Here is a 16,360-nt window from a genome sequence, read left to right on the forward strand (position 1 = left end):
AAATATTTATATTTAAATAGATTTTTTGATTCTTCTAGTGTCAAGTATACTCCAGTATTTTAACTCAGTTATTGGAAAGACAAAGATATGGAGAACATTTCTAGGTTAAAAAGCTTAACAGCCTTGAACAAAGGTCCAGTTTTGAGATTAATGGCAAAAGGCAAAACAAACAAAAAATCCTCCTCTGTGAAGGAACTGATGCTCATAGTTTCTTTGGAGAAGAAAAAAGAATAAATGACATTTAATGCACTGAGATGGTAAGAACATTAGCTTCTCCACAAAACTGGTAGGGAATGAAAAGGTGAGAAACCAGTTATCTGAAAGTATGGCATATACATGAGGAGTGAAGAAATTTTATGATTTCTAAACTATATGGAATATGACATTAGAAGTCATAGCACAGGTTGAAATTTAGTACAGATTATTGTGAGAGTGACTGTCCTTCATGAAGATTTTAAATTTGGGCTCCTTTATGTTTAGGATTTTGTTTTTTATGCACCTCGTCTGAGAATCAATAAGCGGATTTTGGCCTTATGCATGGGAAACCATGAACTATACATGCGAAGAAGGAAGCCTGATACTATTGAGGTACAACAGATGAAGGCTCAGGCTAGGGAGGAGAAACATCAGAAGCAGTTGGAAAGGTATGGAATTTATAGCCTTTCATTTTTAATTGATAGGAATAGGTTATCTAAAATTTAAGAATCCTCATCAGTTTCTTTGACATACTCTAAATTGACATTTTTACATTAGATTCATTGTTATTAAAATTGAATGACAGGGACTTCCCTGGTGGTCCAGTGGTTGGGACTCCCTGCTCCCAATGCAGGGGGCCAGGGTTCGATCCTTGGTTGGGGAACTAGATCCCGCATACTTCAAGGAAATACCCTGTGTGCTGCAACTACCACCCAGCACAGCCAAATAAATAAAATTTAAAAAAAAAATTGAATGGCAGGATGTATTATCACTATCCTCTTTTAAAATGAGTATGTATAATTTTCAAGTTAGAAATCTTTGACAAATATTTCTGAGAAAATGGCTTTTCATGACTCCATAGATGTGCTTTTCTTTTATCGTGCTTGCTTTTTACTGACAGACTTTGGTATGGATGTAGTAGTTTGAAATTTTCAAGTTTGTTTTGCTTGTGATTTGTGTGTCTTAATTTTTCAGGGTAAGAATGTGCTGAGTATTTGCTTTGAAACAGTGTCAGTGACATTGTAGAACTGAAGTGAACAGTTACTATACGGAGCTGAATAACAATAGCACTCCCTACCAATGACACTGATATTTTTAACCATGGTTCACTTAGACTTTTGAAAAAGGTGTTAAATATATTAAATTGAGATTTTTGAAATGTAAAAATACTGAATAAACTCCTTGTCGACCCTGGAACCACATTACTGGGTCCAGCAACATAATTCCTAAATCTGATTCTATATTAATTTAGACTTTATGCTTTATTTGAAAAAATTTAGAGACCAAATTAAAGTTAACCTCTATTGAGGAAATCTTTGGAGAATAACACAATAATCTAAGAATAGAGTAGGTCCTAAAGAAAAAAAACTGATGACCCCTAACCATATATATATTAAAACATATGTCATGTTGACAATAACATGATTTGAATCCAGCAATTCAATTGGCCCTCTGCCAGATATAATTTTGCTACCTATATTTTTAGTGTTTGTATTAGATATATTTTTTTCTTAAATGTTCTGTGTATTTCAGATATTTTAGTAATTCACATTGCTCCCCTCAATTTGTCTGCCTTAGAGAAGTTTACTGCTTCACAAAACATTTTTTATACAGGCATGAAACTTTCCAGTAATTCCTGACCCCACCATTAAAGATGCTAAGTTGGAATGTTACTTTGGGCTCTATCATTTTTCACTGCTCTCATGTAGCTTAGAATCACATTGTAGTTCTAGTCTTACCTACTTTTTAAAATAGTTCTGTATTGGGCTTTACATTCTCTCTTTTCTTATGCAGCATAGCCTTTCCCTCTCTCTCAAAGGCAAAACTTTTTCTTTCTCTCGTTCTCTCTCTCCCTCTCCCCCTCCCCCTCCCCCTCTCTTTCTTCCTTGCTTCCCTTCCCGTCCCTCTAAGGTCTCCTATCTGAGTTAAATGAGAAATTATATCTCATACTCATCAAGCCGTAATATGTCCTGACCAATCTGCTTGTCTATGATGTTGATGTATTATTTACATTCTTAACGTAAATATATTTGTCTATTTGTCTTTTGTTTCTCACACATAGAGAAGAGTGTAGTGTAATTAATAAACACCATTTGGTGATGGTGCTATATTTTAGTTACTCTAAGGTCTAGATGAAAGTGGAAGATTTTAAGTTTCTTTTTTTTTTTTTTTTTTTTAAACAGTAACGACCCCATGGTTCCTTTCTTGGATTCCATGAAAGGTTCCAGCATTTCATTAGCAAGCATTTATTGACTGCTTTGTACACAGTAGGAATTCAGTAATTGTTTAATTCATTTGAATGCCTAGGGGATGTTTTTTATTAGTCTAGCCACATAGGGATTGGCAGTGTTTCAGAAATGGCGTTCCAAGTCTTCATTTATTCCCTGCTTTACAGGTCAGAGAGAAATGACAGCTGTGTTTGTGGAAACAATTTTGGTCAAGCCCAATGACAAAGTAGCCAGCAGACATACTTGGGGGAATGCTCAGAGGTATGCTGCCTGTGCTGCTGGAATCTCTTGGGCAAGAACAGTAGCTGGGAAGGGGCAGCAAGAGGCCTCTTTCCCTACAGTACGTTGGCATATGTGGCCATATTCTCTCCCCATAACTCTGATAACTTTTTTTCTTATAGTGAAAATGATCTTATTTTCCATGGGTTATTGGTCCCTGTAGTCTGTGTTCTTAAGTTATTTACATCCAAATTGAATTGAGTTTACAGTTTAGAGCCAGATACCTACATGTGAGTTGTAGGTTAGCTATGGGATATTCTGTGCCATGGCTGGCTGCCTGTATCACTAGGACTCAGCTGGTGTCATGCAAAGAATACAGGCTTTGGAATTAAATAAATCTGGGTGTGAATTCTCTTCTGACACTTGTTGAAAAAGTAACTTCTGACCCACTGTTCTCTTGCCCTTACTATGAAAATAATAGTCCTACTTTCAGGAGTTTTTGTGAGAAATACTAGTGTCAGTATAGAAACATTTAGCAAAGTACCTGATGTTTTTAATAAATAGTAGCAGTAAATAATTCTTAATATTATTAATACATAGTCTGAATAGAAGTTAGTTTGAGAAGTTAGTCTGAATATGTTTTAATCTTCACTTTAAGAAAAATGTAATTGAGGCCATCTGATAGTCTTTAAAAAGTAATATATTTTAAAATACTTTTGGCATATTAGTACAGAGAATTGATAGTTTATTAGTGTGTTATTTATTTCTTAAAATAGAACAGCTTGGTCAAATGAGTGTTTCCAAATCCAAACTCTAAGTAAAAATATTTACATCTGTGGTTTAGAGTAATCACAAGAGGCTTGCTTCATGGGGAAAGTGGGACTTCATTTTGAGAGTTAGAGACAGGGGTAAGATATTTTCAGAAGATGAAGCTAACCTAAGCAAATGTGTAAAGATAAGGATATGCACGGCATGCCTAGTGGCCTGTGAATGGACCAGTTTGTTCCTCCAACAAGGTTTATGGGAGAAGCAAGCTTTTTCAATTTCATAAAGGAGACAAGACAGGCCTGCAAAAACTAGGTATCACTAAGAAATGTGGAGAGCCAAAGGCATTTGTATTAATTGAATGGGATGTTAGTTGGTGATGGCTGTAGTCAGGTGAGAATTCTTATTAAGATATGAGACACGGGCTTCCCTGGTGGCGCAGTGGTTGAGAGTCCGCCTGCCGATGCAGGGGACGTGGGTTCATGTCCTGGTCCAGGAAGATCCCACATGCCGCGGAGCGGCTGGGCCCGTGAGCCATGGCCACTGAGCCTGCACGTCCAGAGCTTGTGCTCCACAACAGGAGAGGCCACAACAGTGAGAGGCCTGTGTACCGCAAAAAAAAAAAAAAAGATATGAGACACAAGCCTCATAAGAGCGCAGCAGAGTAAACTTTGCAAAATGCTTTAAATATTATAGTCAAGTTAAATATCGGCTATACATTTATTCCCTTTTTCAGTACAAAGACTAAATTTTCCCCCCAACTTGCTTGTTACCTTCTGTCTTATTTCCTGCTTCCGTATCTCCTTTACCTCTGTCCTTGAGGATGAACAAATGAAACATCAATAGGGAAAAGCTAAATAACACCAGTGCCTATCTCCAGAAGGGGCCATCTGTGTGCCAGAGCTGTACCTGAAAGGTTCTGAGTTCATGGAATATTATTACAGCCTTTGGTCTTGAGATCTGTTTTGTGGTGTAAGTCCTCATAAAGTGTCTCAGGGCCTCAGGGAGGGAGGGAGGAAGGTAACTAACTGTCTTGGAGAACAGTGGCAACACTGGATTTGATTGAGCAGAGGCTGGGGAATGTTGGGGGTAGGCTATTCAACATCTTAGAGTAGCAGCCTGGCACGGAAAAAAGTAGCTCTTGGCTATACTTAGCAATTCCTTGAAAAGTACTGTGCTCTTGCTTTCACAGACAAGCCTGCCTTTTCAGCTTTCTAAAGAATACAGAAAGGTCAGCAGCCTCTGCGGAGGCCACCAGGCCTTTGCTTTGCTCAAGGAAGTTGGGAAACTCAAACATTTCCTTAAACCTCAAGCTCCCCTGTCTTCTAGAGGGGTGGGGGCTCCCAACTCTTTACCTGTGTATACTCTTACAGGTTGAATAGGATAGGAAGAAAGAGGTGAATGTGCTGCAGAGTGAGTCCAAGTCTTGGCGGCAGAGGGGTGCTTAGTTACTGACTCCTGGCTGTTGAGAAAGTACCTTGTAGGGAATTCTAGAACAGAGGTGGAGCTCCTCTCACATGAATGAACTCCAAGCCCTAGATTATTAAATGCTGTGAGGATTTATTAAAACCAGCTGGAGAGGTATGGTCACCCTTACACTTAAGGGTCTATCTCTTGCCAGCTTGCCACAACTGTACCTGTTTATCCCAAAACTGGGTTGATTCTCTTTTCATGTTGGAGGCGTATAGGTACTAGGAGCTGTAGGAACTTTTAAGTTTAGGTTTATTGAGTAAGGAATTGATAATAAAACTTTGCTGGTAAGCTTATCAGAGACTGCAGGTTGAGAAACTACATGGTTTGGGCCTGAAATTCAGAATTGACATCAAATGGCAGCAATGTCTTTTAGAAATATTTAGGTATATTCACATAAGTGTCAGATGAAGTCATAATCAATTTTTTTTTTTAACGAGAGAAAATTATTCCCATTAAAGTAGACAGTGTTATCTGATAATTAACATAGGGTCTCTTATTCATCATTATACTTCTGGCCCTCAACATAGAGTCCGACCCACAGTAGGCCCTTGGTAGATGTTTGATGAGTGAATTTGGCTATATTTAGGTATGTACTGTCATTCTAAGGAATTTGTCAAAGGAGATTAAACTGGTTTGTCATCTTGTATCTAAGCATAAGTTGGTACTACCTTAGAAATTAAACTTCTATTAATTAATTGTTAATGGTTGAAAATTGTTGCCCTCCCAGGTTATTTTGCTGTTTAAAGTGAAACAGCCTTGTTTACTCCCTTCAAGCCTTTGTTACTTCCCCCAGTGGAGGGCTCCTGCTAATCTAAAGAAGGCATGTCCTTGGGTATAGCAGCTGTGCAGTTAACTCCTTTTGTGCTGACATGTAATTTACTGTCAAGAGTTCATTTTAAACAGTCATTGACTAAACTTTTTGCAACCTCACAATTGTGTATGTAACAGTGTAGTCCTATATTCTTAACTATATGAGTTTTGAACAAATCTGAGTATAATGAGGACTGTTAAAATATTTATGCTGTAGTTTCTTAGTTGATTCACAGCTAGTACTTAGGCTTCATATGAATATTTGCATATATTAATTTGTAAAAGCACAATTGTAATTCTTTTTAAGGGCGCAATTAGAGAATGAAAAGAAGAAAAGAGAAATAGCAGAAAAGGAAAAGGAAAGAATAGAACGTGAAAAGGAAGAGCTAATGGAACGTCTGAGGCAAATTGAAGAACAGACATTGAAAGCCCAGAAAGGTAAAAGTTTCTTTTTGACACTGGATTCAAAATTGTTGCTCTGTCATCAGCTAATAGTATTTCTTACTACTGTTAAATCTTATTTGTCTTATCTAGAATAATTACATTTAATTGCCAATTTAATACTTGGTGGAATTACATCATAAACACGTTTAAGGCACATTCAACTATACAAGGCTCATATATTCTTTGTCTTTCATTTACTTAAGCACTCAAATATTTTTATGTGTACCCTTATATATTATGAATGCCTGTATGTAGTAATTTATTCCTATCACTATTCAGGGTTCCATAAACAAAAACACGTTTTCAATACTCTCTGGTACTTAAACAAAAGCATTTTATGGATATGTAAGAACTTCAAGGCATCTAGGTAATTAAAGGCATTTTAAGCTATTCTGACTATTTAAACTCTTCTGGAACTGTCTCTAAATTTAATTTCAGTATATTAAAAATAATGCACAACACATAGTAGAAGTGTTTTGTTTGTTTGTTTTCGGTAACATGTTTGGAAGAACCTATGACCTAGGCAGTAGGTAACCAAAATGCTACAGTGTATATATAGAAAGGATACATTGGATTTAGAGAGTGTGGTTTATATAAAGGAACTCTAGAATATACTAATTTCAAACAAGAAATAGTGGGGAGAACAAAAGAAAAAAGATATTGAGTAAAATAGGATGTTATGTTCCTTCCTAAGCAGTAAGATCTAGGGGATAACATGAAAATCTACATTATTTATAAAATTAAATTAATACCTGCTTTTCTGACAACTAGTAGGACCAGGCATTCACTTCTGTTGGAAATAGCTAATGATCTTAGTTAAGGTTTATTTTCATTCCTTACATTAGCCTACCGTGGTGGGGAGATGCTGTTGAGCAGTGGGTAGAATAACTTGCAGATGGGTGGCTAGCGGAGGAAGTCACAAAGACTGTTATAAGTCCACAAACTGATCATTCCAATTGCAAGATGATTGGAAATAATATTTCTAAGAGAAGAAATAGAAAAAAAAAAACCCTGGATTTTATTCTGACTCATTAGAAGCCTCATTTCTCAGAGCTAGAAAAGACCTAGAAAGTATTTAGCTTAAAGCCCAGAGGTAGTAGAGACTTATTTGCAGACCAACACAAGGGTAGAACTTGTTTCCTGAATTCCAACTTGATGCTGTTTCTCCCACTCTAGGTGCTTTTTCATCAGTTAAAAAAGCAGACATTTGTGATGCGCCTACTTTGTGCTGTGTTTTCGAAAGACAGATACATAGCATGCGTGGGAGTGAAGCCTGTGTGGTTGACAGAAATGAGATGTATACATTAAAAATATTAATAAAGTGAGGTAACATGTGCTAAGCACCATGTGAAGAGTACGAGCAATACTCTTAGAGGAAGAATAGTGTAAAAAAAAAAAAATCTGGAGTATACTAAAGTGTGTTTTTTAAAAAAGGAAAGTTTAGGGCTTCCCTGGTGGCGCAGTGGTTAAGAATCCGCCTGCCAATGCAGGGGACACGGGTTCGAGCCCTGGTCCAGGAAGATCCCGCATGCCACGGAGCAACTAAGCCCGTGTACCACAACTACTGAGCCCGTGCTCTAGAGCCCGTGAGCCACAACTACTGAGCCTGCGTGCCGCAGCTACTGAAGCCCACGTACCTAGAGCCCGTGCTCTGCAACAAGAGAAGCCACCGCAGTGAGAAGCCCGCACACTGCAACGAAGAGTAGCCCCCCGCTCAACGCAGCTAGAGAAAGCCCGTGAGTAGCAACGAAGACCCAATGCGGCCAAAAATAAATAAATAAAATAATTTTTTTTAAAAAAAGGAAAGTTTAAAGAAATGTATGATAGTGCTCTGATTTTAAAGAGAAGATTGAAGGATAGTACTTTTTCATTTACATAATACATTTTCTTAGAGAATAGCTATTTACTAAATCTTTCAATCTTATTTATTTAGGATGTATAATAAAAATATTAATGATTTACATACAGAAAAGTACTCAAGTAAAGAAGCACCAAAAAATATAAGGAAGATAAAACATAAGAAAGAATATAGAGCATGCCTGTCAAGACAGTTTCAAATCAGTCATCCTAAGGCAAAGGACATCCAGTTTGTTTTGTTTTGTTTTTCTAATAATACAGCTTTTCCAGGCTGTCCTAAACTCTGCATGGTTGTCTTGTAATTTATGCTAAATTCTCATTCAAATGCAGTAACTCTGGTCATATCTAAATCATGATATTTAGTAGATAAACCCATAAGTTTTTGTGAAAAGAAACTTCCATACTTCATTATTGTCATTTTCTTGAAAAAAATTTTATTGAAGTCATTATTTGAAATGTCATAAATCATTAAATACAACCATTCTGACATTTTGCATTGCCATAATTCATCATTGTTAAATTATTTAGCTTCCTTTATCATTCTTTTAACCATCTTTAAGATATATTGGTGACTATATTTGAGATACAATACAGCCAAACTTGCATTTAGTCACTATTGCAACAAATATCAAAGTGAATTTCCACCTTCACAAAGACAAACCACAGGAAAGAGTTGGGGGTATAGTGATTTCATTCATTCTGGATACTTGTTAAACACCTAGTACTTAATAAGTACACCCAGTACTGCTCTAGGCATTGTTCTAGGTATTGGGGATATAGTATTGAACAGATAAGTTTCCTACTCTCATGTAGCTTACAGTTTATTGAGGAAAGACAGAGTAATAAAATTAACAGATAATAAAAATCATCTTATGTAGTTCGAAGTGCTGTGAAGGAGATAAACAGGATAATGTGATAAAAGTAGTAATAGTAAGTAGGAGGGGTTTAGGTATGCATTGTTTACAAATAGGAGCCAAGCTTTAATTCTGTCATTAACTTATGACCATAAGCAAGTCATTTTAGCCTCTAGATTTCCTTATGTTCCTAATTTCTAAAATGGAGGTAAATAATCCCTAATTTAGCTTTTTGAGATTTTTTGATATTTAAAGTTATATTAAAGTTTTTTGTTGTTGAAATTTTTTCATAGGTATAATAATGTACATACCTCTTAGGTGTAAGGCTCAATGAATTTTTACAAAGTGAATTTATTTTTGTAACTACCCAGAACAGGATAGAGAACATTACCTGCCCTCAGGGAACCCCACCTTGTGTCCCTTTGCAGTCATTTTTTCACCCCAGATGTATATCATTCTGATTTATATCATCATGAGGTTTAGTCTTACCTTTTTTTCTAATAGCTCTGTTGAGATATAACTTACATACCACACAGCCATTTGAAGTGTACAATTTAATAGCTTTTAGTATGTTTGCATAGTTGTGCAGCCTCCATCACAGTTTTAGAACAATTTCATCACCCCAGAAAGAAGTCCCATACCTGTTAGCAGTCGCTCCCAGTTATTCCCAATTCTCCCTCCCTCAGCCTTAGGCAGCTACTAATTTACTTTTTATCTCTATAGACTTGCCTTCTGGACATTTCATGTGAATGCAGTCATGCAAAATGTGATCTGTTGTGACTTGCGCTGAGCATAATGTTTTCAGGGTCCATCACGTTTTAGCATGTATCAAGGACTTTATGTGTATAATGCTACATTTTACTTTTCCATCAGTTGTTTCCACTGTTTGGCCATTGTGAATATGCTGCTATGAACATTTGTGTACAAGTTATTGTGTATCTGTACGTTTTCATTTCTTTTGGGTATAAGCCTGGGAGTGGAATTGCTGGGTCATATGTTTAACTTTTTGAGGACATATGCATCTGATTTCTAAAACAATTATATGTCATTTAACATTCATACCAGCAAGGCATGTTTTCTCCACATCCTCACCAACACTTGTTAATCTTTATCTTTTGGATTATAGTCATGATAATGGGTGCGAAGTGGTATCTCATTGTGGTTTTGATTTGCATTTTCCTAATGGCTAATGATGTTGAGTATCTTTCCATATCCTTATTGGCCATTTACATATCTTCTTTGGAAAAATGTATTTTCAAATTTTCTGCCTATTTTTCAATCATGTTTTTTTTTGTTGTTGACGTATAAGAGTTTTTTTTAATATTTGTGTGTAAATCCCTTATCATATATCAGATATATGATATGCAAGTATTTTCCCGTGTTCCATGGGTAATCTTTTCACTTTGTTGATGGTGTTAAATTTGGTTTTAAATTTGGATGAAGTCCAATTTATTTATTTATTTATTTTGGCTTTTATTGCTTGTGCTTTCAGTGTAATGCCTTAGAATCATCTTGCCTATGTTTGAACTACATAGAAATGAATTCATGTGTACTTTTGGCTTCTTTTTGCTCAAACTTATGCAGGTAGCTGTAGTTTGTTTTTTCACATTGTTGTGTAATATTCTATTGCATGTATTTACCTCAGTTTATGCATTCTACTGGTGATGGACATTTGTAATATTTCAAGTTTGGGGCTGTTATAAAATAAGGCTGCTATGAGCATTCTTGAACATAGCACTTGGTGTACATACCTACTAGTTTGTGGGATGTACACATCTAGGAGTGGAATTTAGGGATCACAGCTGTATAGAGCTATAGTAGATACAGCCACCAGTTTCCCAAAGTGATTGTATCAAATTTCATTCCTACCACTGCTCTACATCTTCATCATTATATTCACCACTCATTATCAGGGTTTCTTTTTTGTTTTGTTTGTTTAGCCATTCTGGTGAATACAATGAGTACAGTGCATTTTCTTGATGACTGATGATTTTGAGCACCTTAGCAAATGCTTATAGCTGTCTGTGAAGTGCCTTTTCACTTATTTTGCCCATTCAAAAAAAAAATTGGATTTTCTTCTTTTTCTTATTGATCTGTAGTAGTTCTTTACATGTATTGTAAAAACATCTCTCCGTGGTTTACCTTTTTACTCTCTTAATGGTGTCATTTAATGAAAAGACAGTCTTAACTTTAATCTCCATTTATCACTCTTTTTCCTTATGGTTGTGAATGTAGTATTGTTTACTACCTCCTAGAAACTTTGTTTTACCTTTCACATTTAGGTCCACAGTCCATATGTAAGTGATTTTTATAGGAGTCAAGGTTTGTTTTTTCCCGTACGTATTTCTAACTGACCCAGACCCATTTATTGCAAAGACTTTGTACCATACATAGCATCACCTTTGTCACAAATCCAGAAGTCTATATGTATGCATCTGTTTCTAGACTCTTTTCTCTTCCACTTATCTATTTGTCTATCCTATTGCCAATGCCACAGTGTTCAGTTACTAGTTGTACCTAAAAAGATTTTTAACTGATGTGTCATAAATAAGTCATAGGTATATAATAAAATGGTAGGAAGCATGTTTCAAAGACAAGGCAACTCTTGGGCTCCCATGTTACTTAACTTTATCTTTTATCTTTTATGGTATTAGTTGTTAATTGTTACACATTATATATTTTCATAAATTATAATCCTGAAATTGAGAAAAGGAAAATAATTACTTGAAAAAGTTAATACAGAGAGCCATTTAGTTTATAACAGGACAAACTAAGTCTCCAGAAGAGTTTAATATCTGCCAAGACTGGACTTCTCCATTTAAGTCAACGGACTGAATATTCTGCATATTTCACAGAATAAACCCTCTCCTCCCATGGTATTGCTAGGTGATACACCTCCTGGATCATCCCTGGGTTGGTAGTTTTCTCTTTGTTTGCTGTATTAACTATACTTTTCCTTTCTTCCCATCTCTGGTAGCTTCCTTTTCTACTTATTCACAATCCTTTTCTTAATAGAGAGCTCCTGGAGAGGAAGTTCTGGGGATGGAAAATCCAGGAGAGGAAGATCAGCTGTTGAAATGTCTTTGCTGCAAACCTCTATGGATTGAGGATGTGATAACAGTTTCTCAATGTGATGACAAGCTCTGTAACTCTGATTTATCTTCTAAGTTGGCATTTATAATACAGCTTTTCTGTTGGGTTTCCCACCGCTGCCCAAGTCTGGTCTTTTCAGATTTTCTTCCTTTAAGCTTTCATTCTCAGCCACAGGAGGAGCTTCACATGCTCTTCACATTTGCAGTATTGCTGTTTATTTGGTGGTTAGAAATGTTTTATCTTTTTTGAGGTGGGGAGGGGGCTTTTTTTTTTTTCCTTCAATGCATGATTCTAGTGCACTGGCTTACTGTTTTGCTAAAATAAAATTAGTAGTGTATTTGGGTCCCTGTCAAAGAGCTCCTGAATTTTTAGCTGGTTTTTCTTTATAGAGGGCCTGTGGATTGTGAACCTAAATGTTAAAGGTAGAATGAAGTTTCTAGAAGGTAGTAAAGGAGAGAATGTGTTCATAACCATAAGGAAAAGATTGATAAATTGAACTTTTATAATTATAAAGGGGACTCTGGCCCTTGGCATCTCTGCAGAGGGTTTGAAGGACCCCTGAACATCTGTTTCTACGTTATTGTAAGTGTTCCTCTGGCCGTTGATTCTTTCCCTATGCTTTGCTTTTTTTCCACCTCTCCTAGATGAGCAGTGTCAATCATAGTTATTTTAATGACCTTGCTTGCAAACTCCAATGTCTGGATAATCTATGGGCCTATTCTATAGTCTGTTTTCCCTTTTTGGGGTGGGGGGAGGGGGTCAGGGGCTCATTTGGTCCTGTCTGGTATACCTGGTAATTTTGATTGAATGCCCAACATTGTATATGAAAAGTTATAGAGACTTTGGATGGTGTTATTTTCCTTTAGAGAGGATTTAATTTGCTTTTTGATGGTCAGAATATGTGCAGATCACCTGGATAGAGTTGAGCTGGGTTTCAGGCTTTGTTAACGATGGTCTCTTTCTGGTTTTCCCATTGCTAGTCTAGCCCTTTGGGGGTGTCATCTGGAAGACTGCATATTTACTGGGGCCCTTCTGTCTTAGAGGGCCTTGAACTCCAACCTTTGACTCCCAAGCTGCAAGAGAGTGTTAATCTCTCTGGTCACCTCTTTACCCTCTTACAGCTGCTTTTTGCTTATTTCCGTATGTGTGCATTTTAGGAGTTGGCAAATGTCTTGAGGGGAAATACACATAGATTTTGAGACTTTTCTGTTTACTCCTTTTCAGGATCTTGTCCTTTCAAGCCTTGGATGCTTTGGCAGCCCCAAAGTCTAAATCTCTGTCTTCTTAGCCTGATAGAATACTACAGGCTCTGCCTCTATTCCACTCTTCTGGGAATATTATATACCTGTTTTTTTTGCATATAAAATAAGCAAATACATGATATACACACAAAGATATGTTTTTCTTTCCACTTCTTTCTCTTTTTTTTGTTGGCAGTAATCTCAGATTTTATTCAAAAGCAAGACCACCCACCCCAATTACTCTGGTTATCCCTTCATAATGAACGTATCCTACATTTACAAAATTTTTCCTTGTGTCTACTTCAGTGAATTTAAAAATTAATTTATTGTCTCAATTATTTTCTAATTGTTTGGCTGTGGAAAATTGGCATATTAGATTGTACTGCCTGGAACAGCAACCAGAAGATCTCCTATAAACTTGTTAGAAAAGTAAATTCTCTGGCTCCATCCCACATCTATTGAATCAGAACCTGTAGGGGTGGTACCCAACAATCTAGTTTAACAAGTCATCCAGGAGATTCTGATAGAAACCATTTGAGAAACACTGGCATATGAGAAACATGTGCTATTTACTTAATGGACAGGCAGACATGGAAGTGAGGGAATATATCAAATAAGAAAACAATCAGTGGCCCAAGTGCTTTGACTCTAAATGGGTACAGAATAAGAATAGCCATGAATGAGACTCATAAACTGGTTCTATTCAGATACGTATGAACTGCCCCTCTCTTCTGCTTGATTTCCATGGGCTTACGTTAGTGTAAAACCCCAAGAACATTTGTCTTGGGCAGATCTGTAAATTCTTCAGCATATGGACACTATAGAGAAAGAAGTAGGATTGACCATTTCCTAATCATCTCCCAGGCTGCATTACCCAATACGCAGTCTGTCTACGCACATGTTTCTGTCATCTGCCAAGCAGGGGCAGAAAAAAAAGTAATATATAAATATATTTATGTAAATAAGTACATTTATATAAATGTAGATTTTTATATAAATAAATATGTATAATACATATTTTTAAAATCTTCATTTTGAGTAATGTTTTTTAAAAGTACCAAAATGGTCATTAGAAAAAGCAAAACATTTTTGGCCTTCCTTATATCTTTTTATGACTTTGTATTGTTTTTAGTTTGATTGCTGGGACTAAGGCACTAGATATAATTTTTCAATGCCTGAGGCCTTACAGGGTTTTAATCTGTCTCAGAATTCTCCACTTCCACTTCTTTCTTAAACAAAAGGTACATATATCCTTTTGCACCTTGCTGTTTTCAGTTACCATTGCTTAGATGTAGTACAGGTATTCTAAAATTGCTTTTTCAGTAAGTAATTTGTAATCATATTCTTAATTCTGTGATTTCTAAGAATTTTGATAATAGAACTTTTATTTGCTTTTTTTTTTTTTTTTTGTAATAGTATTAGTTCTTTTCCCAGGGTAAAAATAAACTATTGCCCTAGACTGGAAAGAGGAAGAAAAAAATCTATAATCTTCTGAGATATTTTTTTATTATTATTATTTTTTACTAATACTGTTACAATTTTTATAGCTTCCAATCTTTGCCCTTGGGGGTGACGTAAGAGTTGATTTGGCTTGCCAAGTCTTAGACCTGTCAAAATCAAGTGATGCTTGTGTTCAAACCTGATTGAGAAAGGGAAGCTTTCACAAATTTTATTAGCTTGAACTTAGAATAACTTCCCTGGTCTACACTTAATTAACTTCCATAACCATCTACATCAATATACTGTGTACTGTTAATGAGAGAAACAATTTATTCTTGTAACCTTTCACCTTTGTCCTGAAAGAGCTGAGATTCTAAAAGAAGCCAGATTTCCTTCGTACTCTCTTCTCACATGCCAGACCTCAAAAATTGTAGGTTCTTGCTTTTTTTGACCCAGATAGGCAAAACATTGATACTATTCACATTTCTCATCTAATCCTTCTCCTCAAGGGCTTCTAACTGGATCCAAGGTCTGGAGGGATGTTTGTTTCATAGAAATACATATATATTTTTTGGCCATGCCACGGACCTTGAGGGGTCTTAGTTCCGTCTCAGTTCCCCTGACCAGGGATTCAACCCAAGGCCACAGCAGTGAAAGTCCTGAGTTCTAACCACGGGACCTCCAGGGAACTCCTGAAATATTCTAATTTGTGGGTTCACAAACTTTTTCTTAAAAGGCTGGATAGTAAATATTTCAGGCTTTGCAGGCTACATGGTCTGTTACAGCTATCAACTCTCCCATTGCAGCATGAAAGCAGTCATGTGCAATACCTAAACAAATGAGATTGTGTTCCAGTAAAACTTTATTTACAAAAATACGGCATTGGGTTGGGTTTGGTCACTGAGCCATAGTTTGCCAATCATAGTTAACTGGAGAGGAAAGAAAGAGATCATTGTGGGATATATGGCACTTCAAAACCTTCCTTTCTAGACTAGAGACTAGAGTAGATTTGAAGCTTTCAGTACATTTTCAACATTAAAAAAAATTAGAGTTTTGTGTAATTCTTAATATACCACAAAACAACCATTGCTCCGTCTACTATTCCTCAAATTAATACTTAGTACAAAAAAACTGTTAGAAAATAAAGAGTATTTTGAAATTTAACTTTGTAACCCAGGCTTATTTTTCTTTATTGACTCATAGTACAGAAAGAATTTTTATTATGAGAGAAAATAAGGCGTTTTCATTTGTAAACTTTTCTTATTATTTGCTTGCTTGTTTAGAAGGAGGATACAGCTGTGAACTCTGTGAGCTTTATTTTATGTATTAGTCAGCCAGATGGAAAGAATGATCATTAAAAAAGTTAGATGGGCTAGCTCTGATGTCCAAGTTTTAGAAGACATATACTAAAATGAATAATCCTAGAATTTAGCTTCAGTAACATCCTTCATTATACACTTTTCATCTTTATAGCCAAATAGTCGCGTAGAAGTTTACATTTTATCTAGAGTTTAAAGTCATTTTTCTTCCCAGTCTTCTCAAAACCTCCCAAGTCTTAACTGCAGTTACTTAAATTAGTTCTGACCAAGAACAACAAAATGAAGAACAGTAAGGTGACTTGTACGTTACAGTTAGCTTTCAAATCTTTTGACATACAGATTTTCAGTTTTTCCTTTTTTCTAAAGTATACAGAAAGGGAGAGTCATTCTTTGTAGGACATTGCACCCATCTTAATAGATGA

At 36.1% G+C, this 16,360-nt stretch overlaps 1 protein-coding gene across 4 annotated transcripts in view; it reads left to right on the forward strand.

Moving 5' to 3' along the window:
* RDX (radixin) overlaps positions 1-16,360 on the forward strand; it is a 102,836-nt gene that overhangs the window by 48,816 nt on the left and 37,660 nt on the right. For all 4 annotated transcript variants that reach the window (XM_019941927.3, XM_073808232.1, XM_019941926.3 and 1 more), the window contains exons 9-10: positions 481-644; positions 5,998-6,128. In XM_019941927.3, the coding sequence (XP_019797486.1) occupies positions 481-644; positions 5,998-6,128 (295 nt within the window). The remainder of the gene's footprint in view (positions 1-480; positions 645-5,997; positions 6,129-16,360) is intronic.

The sequence above is a fragment of the Tursiops truncatus genome, chromosome 8 (assembly GCF_011762595.2).
Source record: "Tursiops truncatus isolate mTurTru1 chromosome 8, mTurTru1.mat.Y, whole genome shotgun sequence".
NCBI lineage: Eukaryota > Metazoa > Chordata > Mammalia > Artiodactyla > Delphinidae > Tursiops > Tursiops truncatus.